General features: G+C 45.3%; 1 protein-coding gene across 1 annotated transcript in view; it reads left to right on the top strand.

Annotated features, from left to right (window-relative positions):
* The window catches only part of COMMD10 (COMM domain containing 10), an 836,536-nt gene that overhangs the window by 808,476 nt on the left and 12,285 nt on the right, over window positions 1-15,775 (top strand). Inside the window, exon 6 of the mRNA XM_085632645.1 lies at window positions 1,495-1,554. Within this exon, the coding sequence (XP_085488771.1) occupies window positions 1,495-1,554 (60 nt within the window). The remainder of the gene's footprint in view (window positions 1-1,494; window positions 1,555-15,775) is intronic.

The raw sequence follows: 15,775 nt of genomic DNA on the forward strand, positions 1-15,775 counted from the left end.
CATACATTTGACCCTAAAGGAGGAGAGGTCGGAGGTTCCTCAGATTGGAAGTCGAGACCCTCTCACAGCGTTGGGGATGGGTGGAGTGATGGGGCAATGTGGCGACTGTCATTGTTAGTGGATGGTGGCCCCATCACATGGTGGGGACACCCGTACGGGTTGGTCTTGTGGTGCAGCATGGAAGGTTCTGGTAACCCTCTCTTTGCCCCATAGCACACTTTCCTCAGTGGTGTGATGGTGTAGAGGGTTTCTGGAATACTCGGGGTCTAAACTGGTGTCTTGGAATGGTAATCACTGATCTTACATGTGACAAGGCGTCTATAATGTTCCAAACTCAATGTGGAAGGTTAACATTTCCTGACCAAGAGGTAAAGGGTCTGGCTGCTCCTGAAATAGGAAGATGCTGATTTGGGGGTGCTCCATAAGACTCATCTGCTGGGGAGAGGGGTTGGGAGATTTTTGTATTCCTAATACCTTTCATGTTATCACACCATTCCGAGATCTAACACGTCTTTAATCAAAAAGGTAAACTCATATAAGGAATTAATTTCCGCTGTGGGAATGAGGAACATAGAGTTTATCATTACGAAGTTAAAACAGTCCTGAGTGGTGCCCTTGATATGGTTATAAATTCGACATTGGTCAGATCCGGAGAGCACAGCCTCTACGAATGGGTTTAAGAGAATTTGTTGTAGTTGGAGAACACAGTGTTCATGAAAGAGCCCGCAGCCAAATAGGTAGGAGGTAATTTATTTATTTTGTGTTAGGTCCTTAGGTTACGTCAACAGAAGGTAGGTCCTGTCAGGGTTCCATTCTACTTCCAACTGTCCCCGTCTTCCACTCCACATCACACACTCACATTCTTTTACATCATTCACTTTCAACATTCCCGAGACCAACTTTGATATGCGGAGAATGGGCCACACAGGGTACTATAGAATAGTTTGAGGATCTGAGGCTATTTGATGTATGGAGAGCCAAACTTGAGGAAGGGTGTGGCCTTATATTTTCATCATATGTCCATCTGACATATTTTAGGATTGGTCTTGTGCTGATATCTAACTTGATGAAAGGAGTGGGGGAAGCTACTGTTGGGTCATCTTCTGTTTCGGACAACGCTCCAGTGTCGCTGATCCTGGATATGGGGATCTCAGGACCTTATGATGGGTGCTGGAGGCTGGCAGGCACCGGCGGAAAGGCACAGCAAATGGAGCTGTTGGGAATTGCATTGATAAGTAAATGGTTATTATTATTAATGGGAACACGGAGGTTAACCCTGCTACGTGGTGGAAGTAATGTACGAGTCTTGCATCCCTATGCGTTCACTTTCCTTTTAGTAGCATTTTGCTCCATTGGATGATGCGATACAAGACCGTGCTTTTTTATAAAGAAATCATTTTGTTTTCATATACTGCAAAATATGTGTCATGAGTATAATATGTTGTATGTAAATATTGTGCATGTTAAATTATTTTTCATTTCTTTTCTAAACAGAACATAGAAAAAGTCGCCGTGGAGTTTACTCATGCCGAGCTTCTGGAGTTTTTTAACAAGGTCTGTATTGCGTTTTTTAATCTGCAATTAAAATAACTTTCATGGTATTCACGACTTTGTTTCGTTTTGTGACCTGCTTTTATATCATGTATAGCATTACTTGCGATGGAAAGTCTGAACTAAGGTGGGATTAGAAGGACCACCTAGAAAGAAGGTGGCAGACAAATAAACACATCATATCAAAATCTGAATAAAAAACTGCAGCCTTTTATTTCACACACTCTCAAAAATGTTTTTGATCGGGGTGTTAGTTTCTTTGTGTAAGAACCAATAAATTACCCTGGCAGCATATGTGAATGCTAAGCATTGACCTAGTTTCAGACTGCAGGTGGCTTTAGTTAGATGTGCATAAGCAATGTTTGGAATACAAGGTTGTTTTTTCTTGCTGAGGCATCTTGCAGCTCCCCATTGAATATATTCGTAGGTGGCAGAAAAGGCTTTAAAGGGCACTCAGGTTATGTCAATGGAGAAGGAATATGACTTGCTATGACAGGCTGTGCCAAACGTAAGTAGTATGTGATTCCCGCAACCTCTAGTCAGTCCTTTAGTGGAATAGAGAGGGAAGTACGTTTGAGAAGGTACATGTAGAGTAGAATTTGCTAAGAAAAGGAAGGATAGGGTCAAAAAGAGGGACGTCTAGGATGGTGGCGGTGCCGCTGTGGTGACTGACTCCCATAGGATGCATCTGGGCGTCCAGGAACAAGGAAGAGAGGCAAGGGTTTGTGAAGCTTCTGGAGTAGTTGATGTCTGGAGAGGCTCCTCTAGTTCTGGTGGCACATTTCTTGGCAGAGCTACTTCACAATGGTCTTTGTTACACCATGGGGGAATGTTAAAGATCTGCTGTTTCAGCAGGTCATTCAGTGGTTATTGGGCGTGTATTAGTAGCTATAGCTACGCATTGGTTTGTAGGGTTATGACGGGTATTGGGCTTAGGAGACCTCCAAGACCAGATTTTGAATGTATTTGGGATGTGAATTCGGTTTTCAATACATTTGTGTCAGTTTCCTTTGTCTGATTTCTTATTGCATTGGAGATTGGTCACATGTTTTATAGTCCTAATGGGGTGCATTTCAACTGTGAAACAGAGCTAAGACTATGTCCGATCAGAAACAGTACATCTGTTTTAGAGCCATTAGGTTTCCAGGTGCAGTAATGTACACAACTCTCGCATAGCACTAAAAGGTGGAATATAAATTCTGTGGCTGCTCAAAGTCTAAAGAGGGGACATTATTCTGACTGTATAAAATGTGAACCTGGTGTGTTGTTGTTCAGGTTATTTGGTGACATTTGAAGTGATCTCTGAAGCAGCCTGTTCACCTCTTGGGAAACAATTACCAATTATGACATTTTCATACACAAAAAATAACCTCACTGTTGTGTTTACTTCTATCTGTCCTCGCGACTTGCCTCGCGCTACCTTCTGCCTCGAGCCTTCGCCCAAGGTTCCATGACGTTTCCCCGTTCTATTCTGGAACCTTGGGCGAGGGTGACGGTTGGAAGGACAGTTGACAGCTTGCCAGGTAGATTGTTAGACGCCTCTTGGTGTCAGGGCTTTACCGGATTAAACTTCATTTATTCTACCTTACCTGTTTCCGGATTTCATCATTACAAATTGGCGACGAGTGCCCTGACGCCACTGCGGACCTGCGTGTGAGTTCGTGTCTCGTACACTCCTAATTCTTTCACGACCCTCGTAGACCTTCAAGACGGCGTCGAATTCTGCCACGTTGGTGCTGGACGACGACCCTCGTGGACCTTCGGGACAGCGTTGAATTCTGCCACGTTGGTGCTGTTCAAATTTACGGTGAGATCCATGCCGACTTGTGTTGTGGCGCTCTCCCGCATCGTCTTTGAATTTTGGGACATTGACTGTTGTGCTTCGCTATTGTGCGCTTGATTCCCCCCACGCCTTGCATCTTAAGGGACGTTGCCTCTTTCTGGCGGTTTCCTGTATTCTAACAAAGGCGCTTCACCTCAGGGATCAGCGTGTGTGCACATACCGCGTCACTGGAACGCATTGGCGGACATTTTGAATTGGGCTCACATTTCAATCTCAGCGGCCATGTTAAGAGCGTCCTGTACGCGTTTACACGCTTCATCTCTTCATTTCTTCGCAGTGATGCGCTCACTCAGATTTATTGAAGTGAATTGATGCGCACACTGTCTGCTGCCATTCCAATCATATTGGATGGTTTCTTCAACACTTATAACATAGTGTATTGTACGTTGATTGCTACCACTGCGAAATTGGAGTTTTTCGCATTACTTCACTATTGTTACCACAGTTGGCTCTTCAGTGATGCACACACTACCTTGTGCGTCTTCATGATATTACTTTAGTTTCCTTACGTTGTGTGTTATTTGCTTTGCTTCTTATTTTCGTCTCTATTTTCCTTATTCCTTCTTATTCTACTCTTACACTCTTCTTATTATTTATTTCCTTATTCTCCTTCTTCTTGTGTTTTCTCTCTTCCTTTCGTCTTTTCCATTTTGTCATGGCTTCAGGCAATATTTGGAACCTTTCTCCACCTCAACCCTTCATTCCTGCGCCAGGTGATTCGTCTCTTAAATGGGAGGATTGGCGTGAATACTTCGAGAATTATATCTCTACTTTTGATGAGGAAGGTGAGGAACTTACTCCAGAGAGGAAGAAGAAAATTTTGCTGCACTGCGTGGGAGCGAAAACTATGAAGATTTATAACAGCATTAATACGAAAGTGAGAGCTGCAGGGGATGACGACGTTTATGCTCATGCCTTAGAGGATCTTACGAATTACTTCAAACCTACTGTTTGCGTGTCAGTCCACAGATACAAGTTCTTTCATCGCAAACAAAATTCAGAGGAGTCCATTGAAGATTTTGTCTCTGCACTTAAAAACTTGGCTCTGACCTGCAGATTTGGTGAGCTTCATGATGAATTCATTCGCGACCAGATAATTATGCGTTCTGCGAATCGTGAGATCCAGGAGAAACTGTGGGCTAAAGGAGAAGCTCCTCTCCAAGAGATCATTGACATGGTCAAGAGAACGGAATTGACAGGTAGATGCGCCAAAGCTGTTCTTTCTGAAAAGAAAAGTCAACATTCAGAGGAGGATCAAACTATTGTAGCCAAAGTGAAACACTTTAGAAATACTGCTAAGACAGCTTCTCATGAACTAAAAACAAGGAATGAGTCTTCGTCGAAGGTCATGTTGACCGGAAACAAAAGATGTTTTAGATGTGGTAGCAAATTCCATCTGGCGAACGACAAAAACTGCTCTGCCCTGAAACAGAAATGTACCAAGTGTGGAATTGTTGGTCACTTTGCAAAAATGTGTCATAGCAAGCAAAGGAAGAACTCGAACGTGAAAGTAGTTGTACCTGATGGATATGACATGTCGGATTCCTCTGATGAGGATGACATGAATCTTTTTGTGCTACTTGTTGATGATGACGTTCTGAATGTGAAGGGCAAAAGCAAAAAACCTATCTGCCATATGGAGATTGGTGGGGTGAACATTGCTATTGTAGCTGATTCGGGATCACCCTATACAATTGTTAACAGAAGTGTCTGGGAGGAAAAATTCATTCCCGTGTTAGGCCGCAAGCTTGCCAGTCCTGACATTTCACCCAAGACTTTCACATGAGAACCTATCGATATTTTGGGTTACAGGGAACTGCCTTTCCTATTCAAAGACAGACAAACAGTTAGCAAATTGTACGTTTCTGCCGTTGGTCCTTCTGTACTGGGGTGGAGGGACCAAGGTAAGCTGGGCATATTCCTAGATCCCAACAGCGCTGATTCCGTCTTGTCTGTGCAATCGGAGGATGCATATGCAATAAATATCAAAGAGAAGTTTCAAACTGTATTTTCTGGGAAAATAGGGAAGCTTAAAGGATTTCATCATAAAATTGAACTAAAAAAAGATGCTGTTCCGTGTATCCATAAATGCAGGAACATCCCTTTCTCCATCAGGATGAAGTAAAATCAGAACTCGTTAAACTACAAAAGGGTGGTATTATTGAACCCGTGGAGTCTGCAGAATGGGTTGCACCTTTGGTTTGTGCTAAAAAATCCAACGGCAAGCTCCGTTTATGTGTGGACCTCAGGGACCTTAATAAGAATATCCTTATTGATCAATACCCTTTGCCTAGAATCAGTGAGATGTTTTCTCGTACTAATGGAATAAAATGGTTCTCGACTGTTGACCTTACTGCAGCTTACCACCAGGTTGCATTACATCCTGACAGCAGAAGCCTCACTACATTTGTGACTCCATTTGGATGTTTTAGGTTTAAGAGAGTCCCTTTTGGACTTGCCTCTGCTGCAGCTATGTTTCAGAGGCTCATGCATATGCTATTTAAGGATGAGCCCAACCTGTTAATTTTTCAGGATGATATTATGATCATGGGAACCACCAGGGAGGAACATGATGAGAATTTGTTTAGGGTTCTTAAGACTTTGGAACAGTATGGTCTTACCGCTGACATTCTGAAGTGTAAATTTGCTGAGACCAGTGTTACCTATTTAGGTCATGAAATTTGCGGTGAAGGCATCAAACCAAAAAAAGAGTTGTTGTCAACTATCAAAGATGCCCCTTCCCCGAAAAACAAAGATGAAGTGAAGGCTTTTTTGGGGTTGTCTGAATTTTATGCGAAATTTGTAAAAGACTTTTCTTCTAAGACCTTTCCTCTTAGACAGCTTGTTAAACAAGGATGCAAATTCGTGTGGTCTGATGAGTGTGAGAGGGCTTTTGGGGATATAAAAGATGACATTTGCAGAGCCCCACCTTTGCAAGGTTTTAATCCCTCCCTACATTCCATTGTTACCACTGATGCCAGCGGGAAAGGTTTGGGGGCGGTTTTGAGCCAAATTGACAGCCTGGGCGTTGAGAGGACTGTTGCTTTTGCCTCACGCTCCATTACACCCACTGAGGAAAGATACTCCGTTATAGAGCGTGAGGCTTTAGCATGTGCATGGGGTTTGGGACATTTTCGGCAGTATGTCTGGGGATTTAACATTACCCTGAGAAGTGACCATAAACCCCTGGTCAAAGTACTTACTACTAAGGGTTTACAAACTGCCTCTCCCCGTCTTGCACGGATTACGGTGAGAATGTTGGATTATAATTACAATGTACAATATGTTCCTGGATCAAAAAATGTGGTTGCTGACTGTTTGAGTCGTTTACCTTTGCCTTTCACAGATGACTCCATAGGAGAAATCAAATCTTTTTGTGTTGCTAAAATTCTGGATGACATTTCTTGTATTTCGCAACAGGAATGGTTATCAGCACAAGCTGGAGACACTACTTTGTGCCAGGTTGGGAAGTATATTGTTGAGGGCTGGCCCATAAAGAAAGACTTACCCCACAGTTTGCGTACTTTCTGGGAATTGAGGCACGAGTTGTCATTAGAAGGTGGTCTTGTCCTCAGAAATGGTAGAGTCATACCCCCCACTTCCCTTCGATCCAAATTGCTTGATATCTGTCATGAAGGGCATCTTGGTATAGGGAAGACTAAGAGTAGGGTTAAAACCTCTTACTGGTGGCCGGGGTTGGACCTGGAAATAGAAAGGAGGGTGAGGAACTGTCTGGCTTGTGAAAACTCTGATAAGTCACAGCATACCTTGAAACCACCCCTTCAACCACTGTCCAATCCTTGTATGCCATGGACAAGACTGGGAGTTGACATTTTTGGGCCCATTTGGGAAAAAAGAGAGCAAGTTTATCTCATTGTCTTGGTGGATCATTTTTCTAAATGGCCAGAAGTGGAAATTGTGCAATCTGCTGATGCTAAGGCCATCATCAAGTTCTTAAAAAGTGTGTTCATGAGGGAAGGGTTGCCCAAGTGTATTGTAACCGACAATGGTCCACAGTTTGTTTCTGACAGCTTTAAGCGGTTTGTCAATGACAATGGCATTTCTCACAAGACTACCTCCCTGTACCACCCTGCTGGTAATGGTGCAGTGGAGAGGTTTAACCGTGTTGTGAAGGGGATTGTGCAATTGGCCAATCATAATGATCTCTCGTGGAGAAAGGAATTGACTCACAACTTGTGGGCTTTCCGTGTGACACCCTGCGAGTCTACTGGCTCTAGTCCCTTTGTGTTATTAAGAGGCAGAACACCTATCACCAAAGACTGCATTGGGTGGTCATTCCCTAAGAAAGTTGATTGGTCTGTGGAATCGGTTAACGACAAAATTACACGTACTCAGCAAAAGAGTAAAGACCATTATGACTCCAAGCATGCATGCAAACATGTCAATATTCATGTAGGACAGTGGGTTAGAGTCAAGAGTAGTGGTTTTGTCAAAAAAGGATTTAGCCGCTATTCGCAACCCCTTATGGTCAAGGAAATCTTTTGCAATTCTGCACTCTTGAGTGATGGAAAGGTGTGGCATTTGTCGTCTCTGTCATTGTGCCGGGGAGATGGTACCTTGCCCCCACAGTACTCTGATCCAGGGTGGAGAAGTGTTTGCACCTCTTCTAGATATGATTGGATTCTTGACGACGACATCCACCAGGGATATTCCCATGTAGGTAGTGAGGTTCCACCCTTAAACGATCCTGGGGAGGGCACCAGTGGTTGTCCTGTCTTGAGGGAGAATTCCACCAGTCTTAGTGACTCTAGTGTTGTTTTCAATAATCAACCTGTTCCTGAGAGTTCCACTGGGGAGACCATTGTTCGCACGTCATTTGACTCCACTAATCGTAGTGCTGACGATACTCCCCAAGTTGGAATTCCAGACACGCCACAAGATGGTTCCCCTCCTCATGAGCTTGACGTTGGTGCTTCCAATGTTAAAGAGTCCACCTTTAGTAGACACGGGAGAGAGATAATTCCTCCTAAAAAGTTACAAGATTTTGTATGTGATTAATTACATTTTGTTTTGTATCCTTTCACTTTTGGTATTCCTGTAATCTTATTTTCCTTACAGTTGCTTACACCACTTTGTGGTTCCACTCATCCTGTTTTAATTTTCTGTAAATGAGGAGATGTGTTGTGTTTACTTCTATCTGTCCTCGCGACTTGCCTCGCGCTACCTTCGCCCAAGGTTCCATGACGTTTCCCCGTTCTATTCTGGAACCTTGGGCGAGGGTGACGGTTGGAAGGACAGTTGACAGCTTGCCAGGTAGATTGTTAGACGCCTCTTGGTGTCAGGGCATTACCGGATTAAACTTAATTTATTCTACCTTACCTGTTTCCGGATTTCATCATTACACTCACCACTAAGGAGGAAAATAAAATAGCCCATATAAAAATTAATCTATGCAGCATTTTGGCAATGTTGCTAAAGTTTACTCCTTATTTTCTATAAAGGAAATTAAAAACACTGGATATGTCTAACTGCACTCAAAAACAGACATAGTTAAAGAGCGTGCAGGCTGCCAGTTATGATAGATAGTGTCGTAGCAGCTTACCAAGCAAGCATTGCATTTTAGACATCTTAATATGAGAGGTTTTAGGTGGATGTGGTGTGGAAACTGATCTATCTGTGTACTAAGTGGCTGCAGGAATCTCAGCTAATGTCCAATAGACGTTAGTGAAGCAGTTACCAGTTAACCCACGCATCGCCTTTTGAGTGGAAAACAGGTGACTAGAGAGTGGTGTCTCCAGTTTTTGTCGTTCCTTTTGTCAGGGTAGACAACCAGTTGCTGACCTAGCCCGCTAATTCACAGACAGTGTCCAAGGTTACAGATGATCTGACTGAAGACACAAGGCCAGATTTCCAGTGCATCCAAAAATCTGGTTAGTGTCAGGGCAGAGTGATGATGCCATTGCCCCATTACCACCACAGTGAGCACCTGCCAGCTGCACCCTCATGTGCCTAAGCTGAGTTATCCCACTCATTCAGATGGTCTATCTGCTTTCTTCTAATGCTCCTGGGCCAGTCGGATTCCTGCTTCTCTGGGACAGCACATATTTTATGTGGATTATTTTGTGAGCATCTTTTTCTTTTCTTCTAAGTATTGCATTCATAAGAAACGTCATATCAGCAGAATTAACAAGAAACCTTTGATATTCAAAACATGGTTTTCTCTTCAGTGCTTTAAGACTACACAAACTTAGGCACACAGGCAGCTATGTCTGTTTCCACTGTTGTCGTACATCTGTCTACAATTCTACGACTTTCAATTGACTTGAAACTCCTCGGCTATAGACTTTCTCCCTTGTGGACTGACCATTAACTCAATCTAGCCCATCTCGGATGAGCAGTTCTGGTTTAACAAATTTGGAACGTGTACAATGGTGGTTTTGGGCTGTGTCCCTGCTGATTCTGAGCTGCTCCACTGTAGACGTTGACATTCTCCCATTAGAATCTCTAAAAGTAAAAAGGAATGGCAAAGCCTGTAGGTTTGACTTTAGTGTGCTATTGCATGTAAATACAACCGTGCACAAATGTAGTTTGGATGCATTGCATGTGCAGATGCTGTTTACACGTACTGGCTTTGGTAATACTGGGAAGAATTATATAAATGGCCCCTGTAAAATAATCTGCCTTGCATTCCAGTGGAATCACTTATTAAATACAGAAGGGTACCCCATACAGACTATAGGGCAACATAAGACCCAAAGCCCAGTCTATGTATAATTGGTAATTGGTAACAGTAGGTCTTGCAGACAGCTGCTTTGTAGTCCAGTGTTATAACCTGTTGTGTTGTGTGCATCTTCCTTATTACTATTCTGTCCCTTGCTGCTCAGCAATGAGTGATGTCACTTAGAATGTTGGGTGTGAGGGACTGGGGAGTTGGCAGTTGGAAGAGATGGGGCTGAGCAGCAGGGAGGCTGCTCCTGGTGGGGCTCTACTGGATATCTGAGGCCTTACTGATGATCTTTATATGGACTTTGTTACCTGTCAAATAAACCTACAATCTGTTCTAAGCGGCCTGTCTACGAGACATCCTTCATTATTACATCCATCTTCTAAAGTAGTACGCAAACACTGGCCCCTGACTGACATCCCATTACCACGCACACTTAGAACATGCAGGGCTGCAAGAAGGACATCCCATCATACCGGTCAAGGCACCCCCATCCACCCAGCCCAGCCCGCCCCTGCTATTGTCTGTATAAGATGGTCCAAATTGGTGTTAGGGTTAGATACTACTATTTTTCTTTACTTTTTATGTGCAATATCTGATCTAGTAAGCCATGAACAGTGGAGTCGCAATGTTTGCAATATATGGTTTCATTACCACATTGTCCCTTTTCCTCTTCATGGTCCTTACATCATTTTGTGTTAGTCCTCACTTCGAAACATGGAATCATGCTCTTCCACTCATTTTTAGGGGAATTATAAAGACCCTTCCCTGTGGTAGAGGAACTTTAACATATCACACTTCTTACTTTTTCTGTCACACATAGGAACAGGCTTCATTTAAAAGATAGAGTTCCACATTTTACTTATCTTGCACTTTATTGTGCATTGCCAGTGCTGCTCTCTGTCTTTGCAGGCCGCAATGGGGTAAACAAACCTGGTGCTACAGAAGTGCAGAGCAGACATCAGTACTGAATGCACCCCTCGGAGGTGCGTATCAGCTGTTGCGCCCTTGTGTGTGCCGGTAAGTCATGCTCTGCGCACCTCAGGCTCTTGCGGCACCTCACCAGAACGGACACCCACACTGGTTCACTTTGTCGGGCGGGAGGACCGCAAGCGATCTCCACCAATTTACTTTATAACCTCGGGCCACACCTGGCACGAAGGTGAGGTGTGACAACATCCAGACTACCCGCCCGAAAACAGACTGCCAACCTTCCACATCCCATCCCAACTCAGTCCTTTGCAACAACATATATGCAAACATCCAGGTGGCATGCAAAGTCTTTGAGCCATCTGCTTGGTTGAGGGTTAGGCCTCAGGCAGTATCAAGGATGTTGATCGCAGCCAGGTGGCTCTTGATGGACTGTCTGGGGTGGTGCACTGGAAGATAGAACGTCCTTGACTATTGTTGTAGGCCTGCTGACTGGCTCCGTGCCAGATGCTAGGTGTTCTTTCCCACAGGGCCAGCCTCCTTCCTCGACTCCCTAACCCTACGGAGTTTGGTGTTGTGGGTACCTTCTTTAAACAGGGGATGTTCCGTGCCACGGTCTCCTGTCCCTTTGCGGCCGTTACCATGGTTCCTTTCACCTTTACTATCGTCTATAATCCTTGCTTACGGTGTCCTAAATTTCCATTTAAGTCTTCGATCCTTGATGACCACTTGGTCCCTCGGCTGGAGGTCACGGTGCTTGGCCCCCTTTTTGTGGCTTGCTGTTGCATTCCGCCGTTCCCTTTGTGTGTGGGTTATGTGACCATCATAAGGGGCGGCGCTCACCCAAGGCACAGGGAGATTCTGTCCCTGCGCGGTCCATTAAACATCAGTGTCCTTGGGGCTTGTTGGGTGGTGCTGTGGGGTGTGCGCTTATAGTCCCTTAGGTGGGTTGACTCTGCCCTTAGCTTTCAGACGCAAACAAAGAAAGTAGCAGGAACTTGCTTTGGAATCCTACGGGGGCTCAAGCCGTTGCTACGGTTTTTCAACGCGTCTATCAGACAGGTTATTTTTCAGGCTTCTATCCTGTCTAGATTGAATTATGCCAATTCGCTATATTTGGGATCCAACAAGGCGGAAATTACAGTACTACAAAGGGTCCAAAACGCTGCGGCAAGAACTCCATTGAGTTTGCCCAGGACATGCCCTACCACTAGTGCAGTCCGTCGGTTACATTGGTTGCCCGTGGCCAAACGTATAGAGTTTAAGATCCTTTGCATGTCTTTTAAAATCTTAAATCTCTCCTCTCCAGGCATTTTTGCCAATCTGCTCACACTTTACACCCCCTCCCGTCAACTCCGATCAATGGGGCAGCATCTAGCTGTTGTCCCGCGGGTGAGGAGGGCCCGTGCTGGTGGTCGTTCCTTTTGTGTATTGGCAGCCAAACTTTGGAACGCACTCCCCATTCGGCATGCACAGCTTAAAAAATTACCTGGCGTTCCGTAAGGCAATCAAAACTCACCTCTTCCCTCCATTGTAGGCCGCCTGTGTTGTCTATAGATCTGCAGTTTTCTGCTATCAGCGCTGGTACGCCCCTTTTCCGGGGCAGCTGTGCGCTATATAAAACGGCATAACATAACATAACTGTAGCTGGCACTCTGGGTCTGCGACCGCAATCTAAAGCGTTTTAGTGAGTGTTCTCATGAACCTTTCAATTTCTCCATTGGCTTGTGGCCACTGGGTGGTGGTGCGGCGATGTAGCACTCCGTATGTGTCAAGAAATCACGGACTTCCCTGCCTTTGAAGAGTGGGCCATTGTCTCTTGACTTCAGCTGGGCAACCAAACATTGCAAACACTTTTTCCAATACGGGAGCCACATGTGTAAATGCAGTTGAGCTGACCACTTCGAAAATGGGGTACTTGGAGTAGATGTACCTCATCACTAGTGTGATCCTCTTGTCTGGGATGCTCCCGAAGTCTATGCTCACCTTTTCCCAGGGAGCTTTGCACGACTCCTCAGTGATTATTGGTGCGGGTCTTTCTAGAAGGCCAGTCGGTTGACATGTAGGGCCGTGGGTGGTTGTATTGCTGTATCCCCATGACATTCACGGAAGCCCGGGTGTCGATGACCGCCTTTACTTCCAACCCTGCTACGTGGATTGTGCATGTGAGTTGTGGTCTCTGGCGCCACTTTGGCTCTCTTGTGAACAATATGAGGAACATTTCCTCTTCTTCATCCTCTTCCGATGAGGAGTCTTCCACATGGTAGGTCGATTGAGGAGCGGTCTTCAACTCACTAGCGTGTGTGAGGTTGGTGCTTGACAGTTGGGGTACCATTTTCCATAGTGGCTTAATGCCTCGGGGTCTCTGCCTTGGGTTTTCTTTCGGCAAACTGAAGCGAAGTGGTTGGGATTCCGCAGTGGGAGCATGTTCGGCCTCGTGCGGGGCAGGCATTGATTGGATGTTCTTCCCACCCACAGTATCCGCATCTGCTCTCCTAGGGCTGGAATGGACGCCCTCTGGGGCCATTTCCTCTCTCCTTCGTTCTTACTGCATCTGGTCGCTCCGTAATGATGACCACGCTCTTGTATGACGTGACGTCTTTGTTAGCGCTAGGTCCGTCTCGTCAGCTCTTGCGGTGGATAGTTTGTGCGATCTCGTGAGGATTCGGATGTCGTCTAGACTTATATTGGGTTTCCTTAGAATTAGTCCACGCAGCATCTTGTTGCGGCAATGCCTGAATTAGCTAGGTGCGGATATCTTTCAGCTGATCATCCGCTGTGCAGGTGCTTGCTAGCTCCCGTAGCCTGGCGTAGAACGGTTTGATTGATTCGCCCTCTCGCTGTCAGGCTTGGCGCAGTTTGAAACTCTCAAAATCCAGGTTTACTTGTGTTCGGTAGGTGCTTGAATAGGAGCTAGAATTCTTCCCCAATGTAGTGTAGGATCAATGACCATTTAACAGCGCCATCGGTTCCCCTTGTTGCTACAAAATAGTTGTCCAGACGCCCTACCCATGTTTTTCATCTGGGTGAGGCATTTGTGGGATCTGCCAGATAGTTGAATGGGGGTAGTACACACGTGAGTGCGTGTTGCTTGACGACGTGGTGGGATGTTGGGCAGCGTTCGGTTCATCCTCCATTCTGAGGGTATAATGTGAGTCTTCCTCTTTGTGATTAACCTTGTTTGACTAGGAATTGGACTCTCGCTGGCCGTTTTTTTTCTTCTTTTTGTTCCTGTATACCCTTGCTCCCTTATGTGCTGTTCATCCCTGGGAGTGTATGTGCCAAGTTCCTTTTCCCTTTCCTTTCCTTTATATTTTATTTATTGTTATTCTCCGGGTTCTTTTTCTCTTCTCTCTAGCTGCTGGACACTGGACTGGGTCTAGAAGGTACAACTATTGCTTTAACCAGTGCTTGTTTGTAGCCATTGTGAATAGGCAGAATGGAGCTTGAAACAGTATCTGTCGGCTGCTCCAGTCGCTGGTGCATGTATGGACCAGGAGGCGCCTGACAGTAATCGGTGCGTGGCAGTTCGCTATGTATCTCTGCCGACGGCAACCTGCGGTGCCATGACGCATAAGGGTGTGGTCGACGGCTCGCAGCCGACTTGCAGGTTCGCCCGCCTGCCGACACTTGGATCGCCTCGGGCATATCTCCTGCTCCACTGCACTGAGGGTCCTCACTCACGATATGGAAGACATGTGGGCTCGCACCCGCCATTGTCGCCAGTGTTGCAACCTTGTGTGTTTGGGTAAATCGCACTCTGTGCACCTTAGGCCTCTCGCGGCGCACTGACACTGGCTAACTTTGTCGGACGGGAAGACCTTGAGCAGTCCCTACCCATTTATTTTATAACCTCGGGCCACGCCTGGCCCGAGGTTGAGGTGTGACAACAACAACCGGCAAACAACAGGACTGCTGACCTTCCACATCAGCATCATAGTTCTTCTGCTGGTGAACACACAGACTTGCAGCAAAAAGAAAGCAAAATGGTTGAACCCTCGCTACAATCAGACTCTGTAATTTTTTGTTTGAGTAGTGAAGTGTCCCTGGTTTGGAGAGGCATGAGGGGTGAGGCTCTATAGCATTCTGATTATAGATTCTGGCTCAATGCACAAAGTTGCTACGAGCCACTGTGAGGTGTGACGTCAGTACACTTTCTCAAGCTCTGAAAAAGCAAATGATTTTCCATATAATAAAGCTAAATATACAAGTAATGACAGAGCTGAATTTGAAGAAGAAGGGCTCATCCTACCCCCGAGGTTGACGAGGAAAATAAAGTCTCCTGAATGTAAAATATATGTATACTATTGTAGGGCTATGTCCATGAACCATTGCCTGTCACCGTTGGCATCTGGCGTCTGTCAAAACTTCGGAAACAATCCATATGCACAGTGAATAGAGAGCTGAAACATACCAGAAGGCCCAGGGTGACCACAATGACGAGGTTCAAATAATGCCAGATACACTGAGAATAAGGACAGGGAATATATGTGTGCCTGGGCTCCTGTGAGTTGTCCAGCGCACAAAAGGTCTGTGCGTAACGAGACTGCTGGCAGGGGACAGTGGGTTTTGAGCCAAAGGGTGTATGGTATGATTTCTATCTCACTGTACTTTTGAAATTGGTCTCCAGCACTTTGGGTGCTTTAACTGGACCTGCTGGGATTGCCTACGTGTTTTCTGCTTGTGAGTCTATCATCTGTCCTGCGTGAGGGATCCGGTCAGGCTGTTCTGACTTTTATTTTTGTACCTCCACTAAGAAATTAGGT

This window comes from Triturus cristatus, chromosome 2_1, assembly GCF_964204655.1.
Source record: "Triturus cristatus chromosome 2_1, aTriCri1.1, whole genome shotgun sequence".
Taxonomy (NCBI): Eukaryota; Metazoa; Chordata; class Amphibia; order Caudata; family Salamandridae; genus Triturus; species Triturus cristatus.